General features: G+C 37.6%; 1 protein-coding gene across 6 annotated transcripts in view; it reads right to left on the reverse strand.

The window, feature by feature from the left end:
• Positions 1 to 23,171, reverse strand: part of BBS7 (Bardet-Biedl syndrome 7) — a 54,634-nt gene that overhangs the window by 19,473 nt on the left and 11,990 nt on the right. For 3 of the 6 annotated variants that reach the window (XR_012435049.1, XM_074040390.1, XM_005555836.4), the window contains 8 exons: positions 19,912 to 19,984; positions 19,121 to 19,237; positions 17,377 to 17,507; positions 12,902 to 12,986; positions 11,462 to 11,564; positions 9,556 to 9,748; positions 8,006 to 8,080; positions 1,702 to 1,767 (listed from right to left, as the gene is read on the reverse strand). Coding sequence is in view for 5 of the 6 variants with exons in the window: in XM_005555836.4 (XP_005555893.1) it covers positions 1,702 to 1,767; positions 8,006 to 8,080; positions 9,556 to 9,748; positions 11,462 to 11,564; positions 12,902 to 12,986; positions 17,377 to 17,507; positions 19,121 to 19,237; positions 19,912 to 19,984 (843 nt within the window). In the remaining variant the exon portion in view is untranslated. The remainder of the gene's footprint in view (positions 1 to 1,701; positions 1,768 to 8,005; positions 8,081 to 9,555; positions 9,749 to 11,461; positions 11,565 to 12,901; positions 12,987 to 17,376; positions 17,508 to 19,120; positions 19,238 to 19,911; positions 19,985 to 23,171) is intronic. The other 3 variants (XM_074040391.1, XM_005555838.4, XM_074040392.1) reach the window with 2 other exon arrangements.

Raw genomic sequence — 23,171 nt, forward strand, 5'->3', positions numbered from 1 at the left:
TTAGCCAGGCATGGTGGTGCACGCCTATAATCCCTGCTACTAGGGATGCTGAGGCATGAAAATCGCTTGTACCAGGGAGGTGGAGGTTGCATCGAGCCAAGATTGTGCCACTGCACTCCAGCCTGGGTGACAGAGCAAGACTCCATCTCAAAAACAAAACAAAACAAAACAACAACAAAAAAAGTGAAACATTGCTTTTAATCAATTTTTACTCAACTTTCAAATTTGTCAGCAGAAACTTGCTCAATGTAAAATGTTTAATTAGGTCACTTACTGATACTTTTTTTTTTTTTTAGAAATAAATTTATCCTAGTTTTCCATTTTTCTTTCAAAGTACATAAAAAGGAATGTATGCAGACCAAAATGAATTGTTCAGGGGAAACATCGTATTTAACTGGAACTTCCTTAACCAGATGTGAAAAAAATATTGTGTAACAGCATCTCTCTTGAAAAATAAAAAAACCTTTGAGTTTCAAAACATCAGCAACACCAGGAAAAAAGTTACAGTCCTTAATTTTTAGATCATACGTCTATCAAAATTAATCCCACTATAAATAACTAAAACAGATTTGTGTGCTATGGTAAGTATTTAATTATAAAAATGATTATGTCAAACTTTAAAAGGTTTTCTCTAGAATGTATGATAATAAATCATATCACTGGAATGCAATCAGCAAAATTCAGGTGGTAGGAAAATATATGACAAATGCTCAGATACTTTAATAACTAAGTTAATTTAGAAGATGACTGTGAGGACCAGCCTGGCCAACATGGTAAAACCCCGTCCCTACGAAACAAAAAAAAAAAAGTACAAAAATTAGCCAGGTGTGATGGAAGGCACCTGTAATCCCAGCTACTCAGGAGGCTGAGGCAAGAGAATTGCTTGAACCTGGGAAGCGGAGGATGCAGTGAACCCAGATCATGGCACTGCATTCCAGCCTGGGTGACGAGAGCACAAGAGTGAGACTCCATCTCAAGAAAACAAAAAAAAGGATGACTGGATTAAACAAGCTGTAAAACAAAAATCAGTAAAATCTGAACATTAAATATTTTATAATATTAAAAAATTGTTGATTTTTCTTAGGTGTGATAATAGTGTAGTTATGTTTAAAAAAAGAGAGAGTACCTATCTTTTAGACACACTAAATGAAATTATGAGTATCTTGTATTTGCTTGAAAATATTTTAGGGTAGTAATGATAGCATAAACAAGGTGGCCATGAGTTGATCACTGCCGAAGCTGTGTGATTAATACATGGGGATTCATTACTTTTATAAATGTTTGAAACTTTCTATAATAAAACATTTGAAAGAAAATTTTCAGTTAGAGGAAACTTTAAGACCAATAATTTTAGGCTGGGCATGGTGGCTCATCCCTGTAATCCCATCACTTTGGGAGGCTGAGGCATGTGAACTGCTTGAGCTCAAGAGTTTGAGACCAACCTGGGCAACATGGCAAAACCCAATTTCTATTTAAAAAATAAAAATCAATAATTTTAGAGAAGGTGATTAAGAAATAATAGCAGAGATTGTGGTCTGGGCTAAATTATATCCTAACTGGTCATTCAAAATTCATTACTCCAAAACAATTCATTTCAGGGAGAAATTAAATGCAAACAAATAATATCATATGTTATAAGACATACCAGCAGGAAAAAGGAAATTTAAACATTCAAGTAAAGGTAATTTCTAATATTTTTACCTTGAGTTCCAGCCTTGTAGTATTTGCCTGGCACCGATAAGTGGCGAGAAGGAAGTTGTCATTTGACTGGGAAGAATACAAAGTGGAGGAAAAGAATGAATCCATGTTTTTAGCAACAAAAAAAAGGCATCAGTAATAATAATGGTTACCATTTACTTAAGTATCTGTCACTGGTGCTAAGTGCTTTTGAAACATGTTCTAACTTATACTTACAAAAACCCTATGCACTAAGTTTTACTAATTAAGCTTTAACAGATGAAGAAACTGAGGTTATGAGGAGTTAAATAACTTCCCCACAGCCATTAAGTGATGAAACTGGAATTCAAATTCCTATCTAAAGCTCATGCTCTTTCCATCTTGAGTTTTTATGATAACATTTTTAAACATTAAGAATTCTTCTAAAAATCTGACAATGCAAACACCAAATGTGATATGGTTTGGCTGTGTCCCCACCCAAATCTCATTTTGAACTGTACTCCCGTAATTCCTATGTGTTATGGGAGGGACCCAGTGGGAGATAATTGAATCATGGGGCCAGTTTCTCCCATACTGCTCTCATGGCAATGAATAAGAGCTGATGGTTTTATAAGGGGAAATCCCTTTCTCTTGGCTCTCATTCTCTTTTCTGTTGTCTGCCACCATGTGAGATATGCCTTTCACATTCCTCCATGATTGTGAGGCCTCCTCAGCCAGGTGGAATTGAGAGTCCAATAAACCTCTTTCTTTTGTAAATTGTCCAGTTCCTGGTATGTCTTTATCAGCAGTGTAAAAATTGACTAGCACAGTAAATTGGTACTGGTAGAGTGTGGTGCTGCTATAGAGATACCCAAAAATGTGGAAGTGACATTGGAACTGGGTAACAGGCAGGGGCTGGAACAGTTTGGAGCACTCAGAAAAAGACAGGAAAATGTGGGAAAGTGTGAAACTTCCTAGAGACTTATTGAATGGCTGTGTCCAAAATGCTGATAGTGATGTGGACAATGAAATCCAGGCTGAGGTGATCTCAGATGGAGATGAGGAACTTGTTGGGAAATGGAGCAAAGGTGACTCTTACTATGTTTTAGCAAAGAGGCTGGCAGCATTATGCCCCTGTCCTATAGATGTGTGGAACTTTGAAGGGAGATAATTTAGGGTATCTGGCAGAAGAAATTTCTAAGCAGCAAAGCATTCAAGAAGTGACTTGGGTGCTGTTGAAAGCATTGTTTTATAAGGGAAGGAGATCATAAAAGTTCAGAAAATTTGTAGCTTAACAATGCAATAGAAAAGAAAATCCCATTTTCTGAGAAATTCAAGTTGGCTGTCGAAATTTGCATAAGTAATGACGAGCCGAACATTAATCATCAAGACAATGGGGAAAATGTATCCAGAGCATGTCAGAGGTCTTCATGGCAGCCCCTCCCACCACAGGCCTGGAGGCCTAGGAGGAAAAAGTGGTTTTGTGGGCTAGGCCCAGGATCTCCATGCTGTGTGCAGCCTAGCAACTTGGTGCCCTGTGTCCCAGTCACTATAGCCGTGGCTGAAAGGGGCCAACGCAGAGCCTGGCCTGTGGCTTCAGAAGCCTTGAGCCTTGGCAGCTTCCCTGTGTTGTTGAGCCTGTCAGTGCACAATAGTCAAGAATTGGGGTTTGGGAACCTCCGCTTAGATATCAGCAGATGTATGGAAACACCTGAATGTTCAAGCGGAAATTTGCTGCAGGGGCGGGGCTCTCACGGAGGACCTGTCCAGGGCAGTGTGGAAGGAAAATGTGGGGTTGGAGCCCCAACATAGAGTTTCTACTGGGGCACTGCCTAATGGAGCTGTGAGAAGAGGGCCATTGTCTTCCAGACCCCAGAATGGTAGATCCACCAACAGCTTGCACTGTGAGCCTGGAAAAGTCACAGACATTTAATGCCAGACTATGAAAGAACCCAGGAGTGGGGAGTACCGTGCAAAGTCACAGGGGTGGAGCTGCCCAGGGCCATAGGAGCCCACCTCTTGCATCAATGTGACCCAGATGTGAGACATGAAGTCAAAGGATCATTTTGGAGGTTTAAGATTTGACTGCCTTGCTAGATTTTGGACTTGCATGGGGCCTGTAGCCCCTTTATTTTGGCCAATTTCTCCCATTAGGAATGGTTGTATTTACCCAATGCCTGTACCCCCACTGTATCTAGGAAGTAACTAACTTGCTTTTGATTTTACAGGCTCATAGGCAGAAGGGACTTGCCTTGTCCCAGATGAGACTTTGGACTGTGGACTTCTGAGTTAATGCAAAAATGAGTTAAGACTTGGGGGACTTTTGGGAAGGCACGATTGGTTTTGAAATGTGAGGACATGAAATTTGGGAGGTGCAGGGGTGGAATGATATGGTTTGGCTGTGACCCCACCCAAATCTCATCTTGAATTGTACTTCTGTAATTCCCATGTGCTGTGGGAGGGACCCAGTGGGAGAAAACTGAATCGTGAGGGTGGTTTCTGCCATACTGTTTTTCATGGTAGTGAATAAGTCTCATGAGGTCTGATGTTTTTATAAACTCCATTCTCTTGGCTCTCATTCTCTCTTGTCTGCCACCATGTGAGATGTGCCTTTCACCTTCTGCCATTATTGTGAGGCCTCCCCAGCCAGGTGGAACTGTGAGTCCAATAAACCTCTTTCTTTTGTAAATTGTCCCATCTTGGATATGTCTTTATCAGCAGTGTGAAAATGGACTAATACAAAATGTTTATACTATAAAGGCACATACATCAGAGTTTGATATTGAATCTCTTGGATTTTTCACAAATACTTACGGAGGAAAGAAAGTATCTCTTCTCTCTATTCCCAGCAAATGGCACAGTGCCTGGCACACTGTAAGCACTTAATACATGTTTGTTGAACTAACCTAGAGGAGTTCCTTCAAATATTATAACTTCTTGAAACTGAATATTAAACTACTAGAAATAGAGAAATGTAGCTAGGTTCGTGGATTACAAAAACAGACATAGCAATGTAAGATAATTTATATGTTATTTTCGAGACTATTTCTCTATTTTTATTAAATAATCAAAGAAATGAAAAGGATGGTAATATAAAATATAAAACTCAAACATTACAATTTCAAATCATTTAAACTCAACAGAGAGGACCGATCAATTTAAAAGTAAATATATTCTTTTTTTTTTTTTTTTTTTTGAGACAGAGTCTTGCTGTGTTGCCCAGGCTAGAGTGCAGTGGTGTGATCTCAGCTCAATGCAACCTCTGCCTCCTGAGTTCAATTGACTCTCATACCTCAGCCTCCTGAATAGCTGGGAGTACAGGCGCGTGCCCCCACATCCAGCTACTTGTTTTGTATTTTTAGTAAAGAGGGTGTTTTACCATGTTGGCCAGGCTGATCTTGAACTCCTGGCCTCAGGTGATCCACCTGCCTTGGGCTCCCAAAGTGCTGGGATTACACATACGAACCACGGTGCCAAGCCGTAAATATATTCTTGTATGATTAAAAACAAACGTTATATACTACAGTGTTTATTGATAAATGATACAGATAACATGTTTGGGATGAGGTTTGGGAGTGGGGAAGGAGAGGGTGAAGAGCATGAGAAAATAAGACTGGGCTGGGCATGGTGGCTCACACCTGTAATCCCAGCACTTTGGGAGGCTGGGAGGTGTAAGGACAGCTTAAAGTTAGGAGTTCAAGACCAGCCTGGGCAACAAAGTGAGGCCCCATCTCTACAAAATGTAAAAAAATAAAAAAAAATTAGCCGGGGATCATGGCATATGCCTATGGTCCTATGTACTCAGGAGAATGAGACAAGAAGGTAAATTTGAGCCTAGAAGTTTGAGGCTGCAATGAGCTATGATCACACCACTGCACTTCAGCCTAGGTGACACAGTAAGACCTCCATCTCTGAAAAAAAAAAAAAAAAAGACTAACCATATGTTGAAAATTAGTGATGGGTACATGCAAGTTATTATACTAGTCTTTCTACTTTTGTGTACACCTGAAATCTCCATAAGTTTTTTTAAAGCCACTGTCCTAGAAAACATATTTTAAATTAGTATGAAATAGTCATTTCAAAAAATCCTTCAGTGATGTAATTAAAACAGATTAATCTTTCATAGTAACTTAAGAATCAAAGATCTTAAGTTTATGTTAACTTGATTTTCTAAATAATCATAAAAATGTAGGCCATATCTTTTGTGTTTTGTTCTCAAACAGGGATGACAAACCATATATTGATAATGTAATACAACTGTTATAAAATCTCTTATTAAAAATAAAATTTTTACTATGAAGTTACATTGAAAAATAGGCTGGGCATGGTGGCTCACACCTGTAATCCCAGCACTTTGGGAGGCCAAGGTGGGTGGATCACCTGAGGTCAGGAGTTCAAGACCAGCCTGACCAACATGGCAAAACCCCATCTCTACTAAAAATACAAAAATTAGCCGGGTGTGGTGGCGTGTGTGTGTAGTCCCGGCTACTTGGGAGTCTTGAGACAGGAGAATTGCTTGAACCTGGGAGGCGGAGGTTGTAGTGAGCTGAGATTGTGCCGCTGCACTCCAGCCTGGGTGATGGAGTAAGACTCCGTCAAAAAAAAAAAAAAAAAAAAAGACAGAAAGAAAGAAAAAGAAAGAAAGAACGAAAAAGAAAGAAAGAAAAAGAAAGAATGAAAAAGAAAGAGAAAGAAAGAAAAGTATTCTTATATCTATCAATATTTTACTTTATCTACTCTTTTATTCCTCCTTTTTAAAAAATATATAAGGCCAGACATGGTGGCTCATGCCTATAATCCCAGCACTTTGGCAGGCTGTGGTGGGAGGATCACTTAGGCCCAGGAGTTTGAGACCAGCCTGGGCAACATAGGAAGACCCTGTCTCTACAAAAAATTTCAAAATCAGCCAGGCATGGTGGCTTGTGCCTGTAGTCCCAGCTACTTGGAAGGCTGAGGTGGAAGGATCTGCTTGAGCCCAGGAGGTCGAGGCTGCAGTGAGCCATGATCACGCCACTGCACTCCAGCCTGCGCAACAGAGTGAGACCATGTCTTAAAAAAAGTAAATAAGTAACAAAAACCAAATAAGTAAAATATATTCTGCAGCAGTGCCAATGCATAAAAATAAAAATAAAATACATATTAATACAACTACCCACCAACTCCAGCTACCATCTCCTCCTGCTCTGGCTTGCCTTCTCCAATGCAATTAATCCAAACCTTATCTATACCTTGACTTCTCTTCAGGAGTCACACGTAGCTCTGAGACTGCTTATCGGCTAGTACTAAGCAGAAAGAAGAGATACAGAAAGCATGTCCAAAAGCACTGACGTGATCTCATCTCAGGTACTGTGCACATGTTAAGTGCTCAATAAAAGTCTGTTGAATGAAGTTTATTACGCATTCAACAAGCCTAGAAAAAGTGGGGCAGGGCAGGAAGAGCGGGGGAAGCAACAGATCATGTTCCAATGCAGGGATGTGTGAAACTATATAGCATTTTCAGGAATTTTAAGAACTTCAGTTTGGCAGAAATAATGTGCATGGGAGGGGTGGTAGCAGCCAGTGAGAGAGAAGTTAGAGATGTAATCAAGAGCTGAATCATGGAAAGTTTTCTATGCCACAATAAGGAATCTATATTTATATCTAGCAGGAAATCAGGAATATTTAAAAGGTTTTGAGAAAAGAAAGATACAGTGATGTTTGTGTTTTAGGAAGGAAGACTTTCTGGTGGTAGTGTACATACAGCATATCCCAGAAGTCAGAGGCAAGACTAGAGGCAGAGAAATGTATAAAGTAGTTCAAGGAAGACATGATACAGGCCTGGACTAAGTTAACAGGGGTAGGAATGAAGCCAAGTAGAAGTATGAAAGCCATGGAGGTAGAACTGACAGAAACTGACTAATTGGGTCTATAGGCTGAACATTCCCAAACTGAGTATCTAAAATGCTCCAAAACCCTAAACTTTTTGAGTGCCAAGATAATACTTTAAGGAAACGCTCACTGGAGCATTTCAGAATTTCAGATTTTCAAATTTGGGGTGCTGAACCAGTAAGTATAAAACAAATATTCCAAAACCTAAAAAAATCCAAAATCCAAAATACTTCTTGGTCCCAAGCATTTCACATAAGAGATATCAACCTGTAACAGATCACAGAAAGGAAGGAATCTAGGACAACACTAGGTTTCTCGACTGAGGACAGGGAAAGAGAACCGACACAGATTTTGAAGGAGAGGTTACATAAGAAATGACTGAAAAAGAAACATCAAAACCTAACAGCATTTATAGACTTTAATCAAAATGGCATAATAGAAATGAAAGCATGTGAAGAATTCTTTTATATTTTTTACTCACCTCAGAATCACAGCTGCTAAAGCTAACAACAGCAGAATTTTTATCCACATCAAGTAAATCTATTGGAACATCACTCTACAGTCAATATTAAAAAAAAGAAGGTTTAGATGGAAAACTTAAAAATGTTCATAAATTATGTTTTCTCTAAGAGTTCTCCTTAGTTCTAGTTTATATTCATCTTTAAATCTGAGAGTATGAATTCTCTTAATTTATACTTGATAGTATATACTTCTAGAAAATAAATATAATAAAGAATAAATGTTATTTTACAATCACCTGTTTTGTTCTAACTTGGAATATAAAAATCACAGAATATAATCTCTTACCACCCCCTTAGAAGTCCAATTGTCCCACTTATTTTTGTAAAGTACTAAAAATGTTACTATGAGCTACAAATAATCACATGGCCATTCTGATTCATTTTTAGCAGTTTCAATTTCACCTGTAACACAGAAAGAAGATAATTTTTGGTCTCCTCTGGAGAGGCAGTTTCTAGGACAAAGCTGTTGCACTGTGTTCTACGTGAATGGCATTCCCAGAGTTGCTCAATGCAACAACCCGTGAGCTAGCATTACTTAAGAGAGTTTTCTGCCTTTAGGTTTTTTAAAATAATCTGATATCTTCATTACATCTTTTTAAACCTTCTCTTCCTCCAATTTATTATGTTCTCATTTTGTGATTGGTTTACTATCTGTTGCTTGTTTTCTATTCATCCTATTATTCTTTTCTACTTCCTGAATACCTTCTAATTTAAATAAGTCAGCAAATGTATACATTGATGAATGGAGTCATACATTATTACCCCTAAATTTCACCCTTTAGGATTTTCTACTTTGCCTGTTGACCTGCCAGAAACTATTGGGTTAATGAGCAAGCTGTACTTTAACGTTTGGGGCTTAAAAAGAAAAAGTTCTAGCAAGGGCGTTAAATATGGTAGTTTTCTAAGTCACATCTTTGTTAAGATTCTCCCAGAGGGTAGCCAAAGAAGAAAAACCTTACTGTCTTTTCTATTTTTTCTTAAAATGTAAGCCCATCTTTGGTTTATTAAGTACATAAATAAAAAGTAAAAATACAATTCAAATAATCTATGAGCAAACAATAGATTAAAAGGCCATAAACATTTAAAATTACTGTCTATGGCTGGATGGCGTGGTTCACGCTTGCAATCCCAGCACTTTGTGAGGCCGAGGCAGGTGGATCACCTGAGGTCAGGAGTCCAAGACCAGCCTGGCGAACATGGTGAAACCCTGTCTCTACTAAAAATACAAAATTAGCCAGGCGTGGTGGCACATACCTGCAGTCCCAGCTACTCGGGAGGCTGAGAGGCAGGAGAATCACTTGAACCTGGGAGGCGGAGGTTACAGTGAGCTGAGATTGCACCACTGCACTCCAGTCTAGGCGACAGAGTAAGACTCTGTCTCAAAAAAATAAAAATAAAAAAATAAAAAATTACTGTCTAAAACTAAAAATGTTCAATAATAATTAGTACATATGACTGGTTTGTAAAATAGATCCAGTCATAAAACTAAGAAATTAGACATTTTGCTTACCTGTATTAAGACATTATCTATTGCAGTCTGTACCTCTAAGATAAGGCTATAACTGGCATCATCTTTATTTAGTGTAAATTTATCATTTATACCAAAGGAAGGTACTGCTGATTTTGCTTTGCTTGATTGAGAAGACTGCTGATAATTCTCTCTTTCCTGCAATACCTTATACTGCAGATGTTCCAACTCATTCCTGGAGAAAAACATACACAAATTTGTCAAATGTAAGTATAAACATTTGAGGTCCTTAGAATGTTTACAAAAATTTGAGACATTTGCTTTTACAAAATGTGTTTTTATTAGTTGAGCTAATAAAATAAAAATAAAGGGAACAAAATTTTTGCTTCTATGACTGACTAAATGATTCCACATTATTTATCCTTAACCCAAAAATTAAAACACGTACTCAGTCCCATACTAGCAATATTAATAGAGAGTTTTAAATATCATGTTAGGCTACAAAATAATCAATCTTAACACAGGAATCTTAGTACAGTTACATAAAATACTAATCAGAAGAGAAATTTATTATACTAAAGAGAAATTAATATTGCAGAACATACTAGACTTAATGAAAAGAGACAAAATGTGTGAAGCTAGTAAACATGTAACTTTCAGTAAGACACTAGGGAAGACATAAAAAAATAAAAAGGAAGCTGCAGAATATTAGCATTTTGGGGACCACAAGGATGATCATGAGCCAGTGGTACAGCTTAACTACCAAGTGTTGGAGAGGATTCTGCTGAGACTGAACTACACAGGCATTGCTTAGAGCTCCAGTTAAGGGGAAGGTCCACATGCAAATGGAGTGAACAGTCATTGGGATAGAACAACATGAGGCTTAACTAGCCACAATGTAGGAGGAAAAGTCTAGGGAGGAGCTTGGAAGGGATTTGTGTGATGAACAAAGGAAAAGATTCATTCATTAAAGAATATTTACTGCTAAATATTACATATTAACTCCTATGTACCTAGCAGTGTTTGGGTATCAAATGAACAAATCAGACATGAGCTTCTCGTAAAGCTTACATTCCAGTGTGGAATCAAGAAATGGTAGACTTGGTTATAAATAAAAGGTACTATATTGAGGATGTGAGAGAGTAGTCATTAACTATACTTGTATCCTTGTTGCATGAAGTAGGATATCCTGAATGAATCTGGCATACTTGTTTGCATGAACATTACAGCTTGCTCTCTGGTGGCTTTGGTGAAATGGCTTGTGCTACTAGTACTTGTGGCATTTGCTGCCTTAAAAGTTTCTGTAGCCTTCAACTACCACCAAAAAAAGATCATCCTTCACTCCACAAAAGGTCAGCATGGGTTGAAATGGGGAGAGCAGTCATTAAAATTTCAGCAACTCCTACTTCTTTATTGTATGAAGCATCTTTATTTGAGTTTGAGGTCCCCCTTTTCATAGCACACGTCAAATTGAGCATACCATAAAAGCAATTCTTGTGTCTAGGGGAGTCAACATTACTCAGTTCCAGTTAAGAAAATTTATAAGCCAACATTACAGATTCAGAAGGGTCCACAGGAAGAGTAAATGTTAGAGTTAATGAGAAATAATACAGCCATCTGTGTTGATTTATTTCTAATGTCTGTGAAAATCAAAAAATAAAACACTACAAGTGTCTATGACATTAAAAAAAAAAATGAAAAATACAACTCTTGACCTAAGAAAAAGTCAATTCAGAATAAGGCATACAAAACACTATACTTCTATCTCCAAAATATTAATCAGCACTTACTGCTAATTTTCTCAAAACTGTAAACTTTCATTTTAAAAGGTGATTAATTAATTATATAATTCCTTCCAATAAAATATACTCCATCTATAAGTAATAAAAAGCAACAACCACACAATTCATGAGATTTTTAAAAAAGCAAATAAAAAACTCAAAGTTACCGTAAGGAAGAAATTTTATTCTGCATCTCCTGATTAAATTTTAGTTCTTCTCCTGGTCCACTTTCCTTATGAATGGGCTCTGTTGTCAGACCTGTAACCCAGCCTGTAGAGATGAATTACAGTCACGCACCACTTAGTACTGCTGGTGTTAAAAAAGATAAATTATGCATTGTGTAGCAGAAACTCCAATGTACATGCCCCTTTGTCCACTAATATCAGCCTATCTTAACCCTAGGACTTCATTCAAAAACAAAACACAAAATCAAGCTGGAAAATATTCAGACTATAGAGAAATTACTTAAGCATTTCACGATATCATTTTTTTTTTTGCCTGAAATACCATAATACTATAATGAAGGGAATCTTTTACTTCTTAACAGATTTAAAATATGGAGTAAGTCAACATAGTCTAGCAATTTCAAAAATAGCTGAAAAATAAGAATTGCCTTTTAAAAATTACTTTCATGGAAATTTAAACTCTCACATGACTACTATGAGGATGCAAAAATTACCAATTCAAAAGAAGTTTTGGCAAGTTTTTGAGACCCTGTCTCAAAATAAAAGTTTTTTTATCAGGCACATACATAGTCCAAAACATAAAATAAATCTCAATAAGTACTTCTCTTTAAATCAAATAAGATAATTTAATAAAGGTAAGAGTGACATGCTAAACACTCTTAAAAAGTATTATTCAAATATCAACTATTTTATAAATCAAGAAGCCTATACTTTCTCCTAATTTTTTAACCAAGAAAGTTTTTAATGCTATAAGTAAGAGTGATTGATTAACACAGCAGCCTCCCCTTATCCACGATTCCACTTTCTGCATTTAAGTAACCCATAGTCAATGGTAGGCTGAACATATTAAATGGAAAATTCCAGAAATAAGTCCTAAGTTTTAAATTGTACAACATTCTGAATAGGGTGATAAAATCTCACGCCATCCTGCTCCATTCTGCCCAGGATGTAAATCATCCCTTTGTCCAACATATCACCTGCTGTATATGATACCTGCTACCAGCCTATCTATTGTTCCCTTAGAAGCCAAACCAGTTATCAGATCAACTGTTGCCGTATCATAGTGCGTGGGTTCAAGTAACCTTACTTTATTTAATAAGGGCCCCAAAGCGCAAGAGTAGTGATGTTAAGCATATTGTTATAATTGCTCTATTTTATTATTCATTATTGTTAATCTTGTACTATGCCTAATTTGTAAGTTAAACTTTATCACAGGCATGTAGGTATAGGAAAAAAATATACACAGGGTTCAGCACTATCTGAGGTTTGAGGCTTCCACTAGGGGTCTTGGAACAGATTCCCTATGAATAAGGGGGGACTACTATAACTCTTTTTAAAAAAGAGACATCAAAAGCAGTTTATTAAGTTTAGATTTTTTTGTTGCTGACTCTTTCTTCAATTACTTATTATCATTTACTGTACCTGAATATGTGGACACCACGATTTCATCATAGCTGTCTTTTCCTACACAACCACCCTGGATAGATGTGACACTTTCAGACAACATCTAAGGAAGTTTAAGACCAAGCACTTCATTAGTAACTAAAAAATTCAGACATGTTAAAAATAAGCTACACAACGTTTTCCCTGGCTCCAGACATTCAACATATATTTACTGAATGCTTATGTGCAGACACTCAGATTAGAAAGACAAAATATCTTGAACAAATGGCAGGAAACTTCCATGTTTTTAAATTTGGGAAAGAAGATTCAAAACGATCCTAGTATATTTGTGGGTACCACTCAACTAACGATATACTCATCTAATGAGTTAAAATAGTTTGTTTATTTATTTAGAGGCAATGTCTCCCTCCGTCACCCAGGCTGGAGTGCAGTGGTGCAATCACAGCTCACTGCAGCCTTGACTTCCTGGGCTCAAACGATCCTCCTGCCTTAGACCCCAGAGTAGCTGGGACTAGAGGTGCGTGCCACAACGCTGGGCTAATTTTTCTATTTTTTGTAGAGATGGGGCTTCGCCATGTTTCCCAGGCTGGTCTTCAAATCGTGGGCTCAAGCAATCTGCCACCTTGGCCTCCCAAACTGCTAGGATTACAGGCGTGAACCATAGCTCCCGGCCAGTTTATTTTCATAAAGAAAGGTTTTTTTAAAACTTACATAAGCAAGGCTGGGCGCGATGGCTGACGCCTGTAATCCCAGCACTTTGGGAGGCCGAAGTGGGCGGATCACGAGGTCAAGAGACCGAGACCATCCCGTCCAACATGGTGAAACCCCATCTCTACTAAAAATACAAAAAAATTAGGTGGGCGTGGTGGTGCGTGCCTGTAGTCCCAGCTACTTGGGAGGCTGAGGCAGGAGAATCGCTTCAACCCCCAAGGCAGAGGTTGCAGTGAGCCGAAATCATGCCACTGCACTCCAGTCTTGCTACAGAGCGAGACTCTGTCTGGGGGAAAAAAAAAAAATTACATAAGCAAAAAGCAAAATACCCTGTAAGTTTAGTCTATTATCTGAATTCCATGCACCATCTCTTATGTGTATTCTCAAAATAGTTTTTTAGATAAATAAAGAAGATGGTAACCTATATGGAATCTTTAGGAAAACTGCTATTGTGGAGAGAAATCAAGTTTTTTCAGATGACTCAGTGTTTATAATAACCATCTTTTCAGCAATACTTCCCAAACTTATTTGACAACCACTTAAGTAACTCAACTAGGAATCTGTATTTTTTTTTTTTTTAATTTCTTTCTTTCTTTTAAAATAATGCAGGGAGCTGGTTTTTTGTTTTTGTTTTTGTTTGTTTTTTTAGACAGGACATTGATCTGTTGCCCAGGCTGGAATGCAGTGCATGATCACGACTCACTGCAGCCTCAACCTCCCAGGTTCAAGTGACCCTCCCAATTTGGCCTTCCAAGTAGCTGGGACAACAGGTGTACACCACCATACCTAGCTGATTTTTAATTTTTTTTTTTTTGCAGAAATGGGGTCTCCCTATGTTGCCCAGGCTAGTGTTGAACTTCTGGGCTCAAGCAAACCTCCCACCTTGGCCTCCCAAAGTGCTGGGATTACAGGTGTAAGCCACTGTGCCTGGCCAGAAACTCTGTTTTTAACAAACACTCTAGGTCGGTGGCTTTCAAGCTATTTGGAAAGCAAGCAATAAATTTTATATTACAATCTGGTATACATTCACACATAAACATATAAAGCAATGTATCTAACTTAAAAGATTTGTGTCATACACTGATATGTTCTAATCTATTCTGTTTTTTAAAAACTGCACTGGCAACACACTAATTGGTTTTGACTAGCAGTTTGAAAAACTCTGGTATGTAATTCTTAGCAGGCAAGACTGAGAACCTTTGTTTTAAAGGAGGGAGTGGAAGGAAGGGACACTAGCATTAAACCAGACAATCAACAAAACACTAGTTCTCTTCACCTACCCTATAGGGGGCAAACCTCTGAGCTATCCTGCAAATTAGGATGTGATAGTTGTTCCTGAGGCTAATTACCTGAGAAATTCAAGTAACAAAGGTTTGATTATAAATCACATAAAGTTAGATTTACAGGTGGGGTCAAATATCTGCATTTTTAACAAGTGTCCAGTTGATGTGTATAATAAAAGTTTTCAAAAAATTGTTTTTTATTGATCTGACAACTTGATTAGATCTTCCTTTAATTTACTGAACACAAAACACTGGAAATCACCTGACTTGCAGAATAATGTTTTACTCAACCAACAGAAACACGCACATTCTCACTTTCTGAGTGGTTTATCAGGGAACTATTAATTACAACTTTAAAGAGTATTTTAGGCCGGGCGCGGTGGCTCAAGCCTGTAATCCCAGCACTTTGGGAGGCCGAGACGGGTGGATCACGAGGTCAGGAGATCGAGACCATCCTGGCTAACACGGTGAAACCCCATGTCTACTAAAAAATACAAAAAACTAGCCGGGCGAAGTGGCGGGCGCCTGTGGTCCCAGCTACTCGGGAGGCTGAGGCAGGAGAATGGCGTAAACCCGGGAGGCGGAGCTTGCAGTGAGCTGAGATCCGGCCACTGCACTCCAGCCTGGGCGACGGAGCCAGACTCAGTCTCAAAAAAAAAAAAAAAAAAAAAAAAAGAGTATTTTAATGCAATATACTTGGAAAACATTTTTAAAACTATTCATTTCCTTTTTTAACTGTTCATTTCTATATACTTTTTTGCTAATAGAACATTTTAATGAAATTCATTTATCTTATGTACTTACATAAAAAAATTGGGGCTACTCTGCACACTGCCTATGGGGTAGCCTTGTTCTGCAAGGAGCAGGAAAAGAAAAACAAAGGAAAAAGGAAGGAAGGAGGGAAGAAAGGGAGGGAGGGAGGGAAGGAGGAAAGAAAGGGAAGAATGGGAGGGAGGGAAGGAGGGAGGGAGGGAGGGAGGGAGGAAGGAAGGAAGGAAGGAAGGAAGGAAGGAAGGAAGGAAGGAAGGAAGGAAGGAAGGAAGGATCCTATAACCATAAAATCAGAGATCCTGGGCAATATACTATGGATAAGTTTTATGTAAGAAAACATGGAACTAAACTTACAAAAAAAAGACCTTGGTCCTTCCTCAAAATATTGGCAAATGAGTATATAAGTTTAAGTTAAAATGCAATGTTCAAGGTATACATATTTTCTCTTTTTATGATTTACCCCTTAACTATCTTTTTTGATTAATCAACCATCTACCAGTCCAGACTGTGTCAGACAGTAGGTCTCCTCCTGATTATAAAAGCAACATAGTAAGTGATGATGTGAATCCAAGATGACGCAGAGTACTCCCAACCTAAACATAACCTGAAAGCAGGACCTCTGTCATTAGACAGAAGAAATAAGAGGAAGATAGGATTTCTTAGTGCCAGACCTGGCAGAACAGGTAAATGCTATGACATTTCTGGGGTTTAGAATAAAAGTCAAAGAGGAGACTTGGGGTCCGAATAGGAAAGTTTCTCAAAGGGCTGATGAGAAAAAGCAGGAGATCATCAACAATGGATTATTATTTCTAAGCCTAGACTATTACTTGCCTCATTAGCAGGATGACTTTTTACACCAAAACAAGATGAACAAATTTGAAACCAATCTAAAAAATAACCTCAACTGTGTAACATTTTTATCCCTATATTTTCTAAATGATATATTTTACCTGTGCTTCAAACCACTTGTATTTTCTGAACTGCAGTTAAAGTTAGGATTGGGAGGTACCACTAGTAGAGAAATTAGACAAAAAAAAAAAAAAGAGTTGACACTTGAGTTGTGAACTCTTTTATTTCCTTTAAGTTTAATAGCCTCAGTATGTCCTATATGAGGCAGGATAGGGAAGCCCGGGATTGGAGAACACTAGTTCATGAAAAGGAAAGATTCAATTTATGCCAGAATGCTTCTCTATGTAACTTTATAGCTTGGCATAAATCAGCTTAATTACATTTAAAATTTGTGAACTAAAATTACTTTTATCTAGTATTTCTTCTTATATAGGCAGCCCTTGAGTGGGTAGAGTGAAACTGCTACTTTTTTCCTTTTGCTTAAGGTTATTTCTGATACTGTCCTAACAATATGAAGTTTATTCCTAAAATCTTATTATTTTAAAACAGACTCATTTATATTAACCAAAAATATAAATATTACTCCTATAAAGTGTCATATATGTTATAAACTAAGGCAAAATATTTAATACTTTAGATACTTATAATAATATTTTAAAGTATAATGAAAAAGTGATTTATTATCCTGCTTAAAGGCAAGAGTCTATTATTCAAACATAAGAGAAGTCTGGAGAAGATTCTGATAACATCAAAATAGCAATATTTTAAACCAAACACAAGATTTTAATATATTTTCACTTAATAAAATTCAAACCATCTGTCATCTCTATAATAATTTGACAAATAATAAGCATATATAGTCTTTTTTAATGAACTTACCTGATCAAATCGTAGAACAGGTTCATTTGCATTACCAAAACTATATACTTCCACCATTCCGTCATCTCTCCCAACAAGTAAATCTTTAACCCCATCACCCACAATGTCAAAGCTGTCAATACACAAAATACCTTTAAAAAGAGATATGTGATAAGTTATTAAGAAGACTAATAGTTATCGTCAAGTATATGACAAGTAAGAATGAAAATAACACATATTCCGACTCAGAATGCTGAGTAAAAATCTTTGAGCAAAATCAAGTGCTCTTCTCTTGTCCATCCACATTCATCTATTTCCAGGTCTTTAAATATAATCTGTGTGAGAACCGCCCCTACATTTATATCTCCCTCCAGCTCTGGCCAAAGCTCCAGACTGATATATTCAATTTGGTATCTTCTCACAGACATCTGCATCTTAAACTTTCCATACCCCAAACAAAACTTTTTATTCCCCTTTTTACCATACCCTCTCAATACTGCTCCTCCCTCTGTCTTCCCCCATCTCCATAAATTATTCTACCTAGCTGCTTAGACAAAAATTCTGGGCTACATCTCTGATTTCTTTTTTTCTCACCACCCCTCATATCAAAACCACTAGCAAATTCCATCTTCTCTACCTCCACAATATATACTGAAATTGTCTCCTTTAGGTTTCCAGCTACTGATAGCCTAGACTAAGCTAGCCTAGACTAGAATAAATTATAATAACTCTTCCAGCTGGTCTCCATGCTTCCAATTTTGACCTGCTTCCTCCCGCCCCCTCCAATCCATTCTCCAGTGTCCTTTGTTTTGTTTAGGCTTAGTAAATTAAATGTCACACTCCCACTGAAAATTTTCTGATGACTTCCTACAGCACCTAGATTAAAATTCAAACTGTTTTCCAAGGCTTACACAGTTTGGCTCTACTCTACCTTTCTGACTCCATCTCCTGCCATGTTAATGCATTTAGCCAAACTGACCTTCCTACTGTTCCTCAAATGAATCAAATCTACCTCCACCTCAAATCTTTCGCACTTACTTCCTCCTCTTCCTGAAACATTTTTTTCCCCGCAAATCTGCATATTGCTAACTTTTTTTCTTATCAGTTGAATCTCAGTTCAAATTTCACCTCTTCTAAGAGGCTATCTTTGACTACCTGGTCTAAAAGTGACCCTCCTCCTTCTATCATCACTCTCCAATACACTGCCCTGTTTTATTTTCTTCAGGTGACTAGGTAAAGCTGTCTTATGTATTTATTTGTTTTTACTCTGTCTCTCCTAATAAGTATTTGTTGAAGGAATAAATGAATATATGAACATCCTGAACATATACATAGGCATCTAACTATCTACCAAATCAGTTATAAATTCTCCTTAGAAAGTTATAAATTCCTTAGAAAACAGGAATATTCTCTGACCCACTGCACTTCTTCTTTGCTTCATAACAAAGACTCCTAGATTCCAATTAATTCTGTACCTCAGACAACTAAGTTACCTCAGACAACTAAAATCCAATTAAAACTGGATTTTAGCATAAAATGATATTAGCCTGTAAAAACGCATCAATACCAAATTACTATAAGCATTTCTTACTTTAAAAGAATTGCCAATAGTATAACAGACCTGACAAATAAACAAATAGTAGATAAATCAAGGTGTGAATTGCTAAGTCTGCTATGTAGTATAAATAAAATAGAATAAATTATATAATTTAAGATACTTAATAATCATTGACACCTCAGAATCTGAACTACATGAAAAGCATACCTCCCCTCTTTTTCTCATTTCGAATTTCCCACTTGTGTATTGGTTTGGATGTAGTAATCTGAATAAGCCCAAGTTTTCCATCTGATGTCCCAAACAAAAGGTCTTCTCCAGAGTCACCTAGTTATAATTAAAGTCAACATGTTATATTTCTCCTACAATTAGTAATCTCTTTAAAATTAAAATATTGTTATGTAAAAATCTCATTTAAAAATATTATAAAAAGACATAAAACTTAATTTTTGAGAATGGTTATTATATATTCACTCAATTTTATAGTTATAAGAGATAAGACATTTCCCCATTATCTAATTTTAAGATGAAGAAACTAGGTTGGGTGCCATGGCTCATGCCTGTAATCCCAGAACTTTGGGAGGCTAAGGTGAGAGGATCATTTGAGCCCAGGAGTTCCAGACTAACCTGAGCAACATGGCAAAACCCTGTCTCTAAAAATACCAAAAAGCTAGCCGGGCATGGTGATGTGTGCCTGTAGTACTAGGGAGGCTGAGGCGGGAGGATCCCTTGAGCCTGGGAGGTCGAGGCTGTGGTAAGCTGAGATTGTACCACTGTACTCCAGCCTGGGAGACAGAGTGAGAGCCTGCCCCCCAGGCCCCCAAAACCAAAAAAAAAAAAAAAACGGAGAATTAAAAGTTCAATAACTTGTGCTGTTAGTTACTGGCAAGATCCCAGAAAGACAACTGTCTCGTTTCTAGTTTATGTCCTTTTTACAATTTCCCATTTTCACTTAATATTAAAACACATAGTTGATTTGTGAAAAATAAAATCCTGATTACCGCCATTTCCATTGTGTAGTGCTAAGACAGTAGGGGGGCCAGGAACTTCAATTTCATACATCACATCAGATCCCTGAAGGAAAAGAAGTATTTAAAAACTGAAACAGAATACAGACTGAAAATAATAGAGGCATTCATGAATAACATCAATATTCAAATATAGTACTCTTAGTAACACCTAGAATAAAATTGCTTTAAAAATTAGGTTATGAATACAACTTGCATTTGTTAGCAATTTTGCATATATCAACTGATTTGAACACATATATATACACACACGTATATATATACACACATATATATACACACACGTATATATATACACACACATATATATATACACACACGTATATACACACACACACACATATATATATAGTGTAAAAGACCATGGAGAAAACATTTAAAATATTGTCTACCCTTAATATATTTTAAATACGTTGTTTGCCTGAAAACTTGACGCTGGTAGATTTTCCTATCAAGTCTCTAGGAACAAATTATTCCCTGTCCTCTCTAGGTGAACTGGAGAGCTTTAACTTGGAATACATCCAAATATTTTAATAGACACAAAGTTACTTCCTAAGGAAAATGTTGGCCTTGCCTTTGGGTATTCCCAAAATCTGCTCCAGTTAGAGGCAGAATGACCTGCTACTTAGATAAAAAAAACAAGTTAGGTCCTTTCATATTTCTCAGTTTTTCAATTTTGCTACTTGTAATGCTTGTCATTTGGGGCACAGTATTTGTGATGCTGTTAAAGAATGATTTAGAAGAACTTATACTCACATGGAAAAAATATCCATGATCTAGAATTGAAAGAAAACACAATTTGCAAAATGGGCCGGGCGTGGTGGCTCACGCCTGTAATCCCAGCACTTTGGGAGGCTGAGGCAGGTGGATCATCAGGTCAGGAGTTTGAGACCAGCCTGACCAACATGGTGAAACCCTGTCTCTACTAAAAATACAAAAAAATTAGCCAGGCATGGCGGTGCGCGCCTGTAATCCCAGCTACTCAGGAGGCTGAGGGAGGAGAATTGCTTGAACCCAGGAGGCAGAGGTTGCAGTGAGCTGAGATTGCGCCACTACTCTAGCCTGGGTGACAGAGCAAGACTCTGTCTCAAAAAAAAAAAGAAAAGAAAAGAAAACACAATTTGAAAAATTATAGTAAATATAGTATGACATTTTTGTTTTAATTTTTTTTTTTTTTTTGAGATGGAGTCTTACTCTGTTGCCCAGGCTGAAATGCAATGGTGTGATCTCAGCTCGCTGCAACCTCCACCTTCCGGGTTCAAGTGATTCTCCTGTCTCAGTTGCCCGAGTAGCTGGATTACAGGTGCAGGCCACCATGCCTGGCTAAGTTTTGTATTTTTAGTAGAGACAAAGTTTTGCCATGTTGGCCATGTTGGTCTTGAACTCCTGACCTCAGGTGATCCATCTGCCTCAGCCTCCCACAGTGCTGGGATTACAGGCGTGAGCCACCACACCGGGCCTAAAAAAGTTTAATGTTTATTTAGAAAACATAAGAAAGCCATATACTTTATCTTTTTGTTTGTTTGTTTGTTTTTGTTTTTGAGCCAGGATCTGGTTCTGTCATCCAGGCTGGAGTGCAGTGCAGTGGTGTGATCATAGCTCACTGCAGCCTTGACCTCCCAGGCTCAAGTGATGTTCCCACCTCTGCCTCCTGAGTAGCTGGGACTACTGGCATGCACCACCATGCCCAGCTAAACTTTTTTTTTAAGAGATAGGGGTCTCACTATGTTGCCCAGGCTGGTCTTGAATTCCTGGACTCAAGTGATCTTCCAACCTTGGCCTCCCAAAGTGCTGGGGTAATAGGCCTGAGCCACTGTGCCCAGCCCGCTTTATCTTTTATTTAAAATATCATTTTAAAATTTACAGTTTTCCACACGTAACTATATAAACACAAAAGAATATACACAAACCTGTTTAAAAAGGCAACCTCTGGAGTAATGGATTATTCATAGAGATAGATGCGGAGTGAGAAAAAAGTATGCAGTGCAGAGGGAAAGATTTCAACTTTATTTTCTACAAATCTTTAGTAATTTTTTTTAAAAAGTAATAAGCATATGGCTCTCTTGTCAAAGCAGAATCCTAGAATTCAGTCAATTTCTAATTGAATGCTAAACAGTTCCTGTTAAAAGCCTTGTTCAAAATAATTCATATTTAAAAGCACAGGCTATGGGGAAATTAATCATTCATAACTCTAAAATGAACCTTTCTTCTTTTCCTTTTTTTTATTTTTATTTTTTTGAGATCGAGTCTCCCTCTGTTGCCCAGGCTGGAATGCAGTGGCGCAATTTCAGCTCACTGCACGACCTCTGCCTCCTGGGTTCGAGTGCTCTTGTGCTTCAGCCTCCTTCCTTCTGAGTAACTGGAATTACAGGGGTGTGCTACTGCAACCGGCTAATTTTGTATCTTTAGTAGAGACGGGGTTTCACCATATTGGCCAGGCTGGTCTCAAACTCCTGGCCTCAAATGATCTTCCTGTCTCAGCCTCCCAAAGTGCTGGGATTACAGGTTTGAGCCACGATGCCAAGCCTAAAATGAACCTTTAACATGACTTTGTCCCTGGGGGGTAAAAACCTCATAGACTCACTGGATCTTTCCTTCTACAAAAGCGCTGATGCCAAGAAATGGCCATCTGTCTATGGAATTCCAAAGAGTAAGATAGCCTGTGCTGGCATGGACTTAACAGCTAAACTTTTTCATCAACTGCGCCAACTATCACCAGCCTGTTTCTGATCCAGTTGATCTACCTGTTATATGCTATTTACATTTAAATATTATTTTAAGCATCCTATAGTGTGTGTGTGTGTATATATATGTGTGTGCATGCATTTTATTGAAAGCCACTCTCAAGAAGATATAGTGGTAACTATTATTACTCATAACAATGACCTGAAGCCGTTGTTTTAGTCAATCGTGGTTTTTACCAGAAATATAAGGACATCAAAACGATTTTTCCCTCTATCACTCATTTACTTATCCAACAAATATTTACTGAGTGCTTATTTCATATACTGCCATAAATGCTGGATAAATTCAAGTTATATAAAACCCTCCCCCCAGCCCAATTTCTTCCTTTAATTTGATTTTTTGGGGAAGAGAAAGGTGATGGAAGAAGAAAACAAAACAAAGAGGCAGGCAAAGGTTATCTGTAGTCAAAGTACTCCATTCTGATAATAGCTCAGAAATTGTGGATGGTGAGGCAAAAAATATCCCTTTTCTCCCAAATATGCTTCTCT

The sequence above is a fragment of the Macaca fascicularis genome, chromosome 5, assembly GCF_037993035.2.
Source record: "Macaca fascicularis isolate 582-1 chromosome 5, T2T-MFA8v1.1".
NCBI classification, from domain to species: domain Eukaryota; kingdom Metazoa; phylum Chordata; class Mammalia; order Primates; family Cercopithecidae; genus Macaca; species Macaca fascicularis.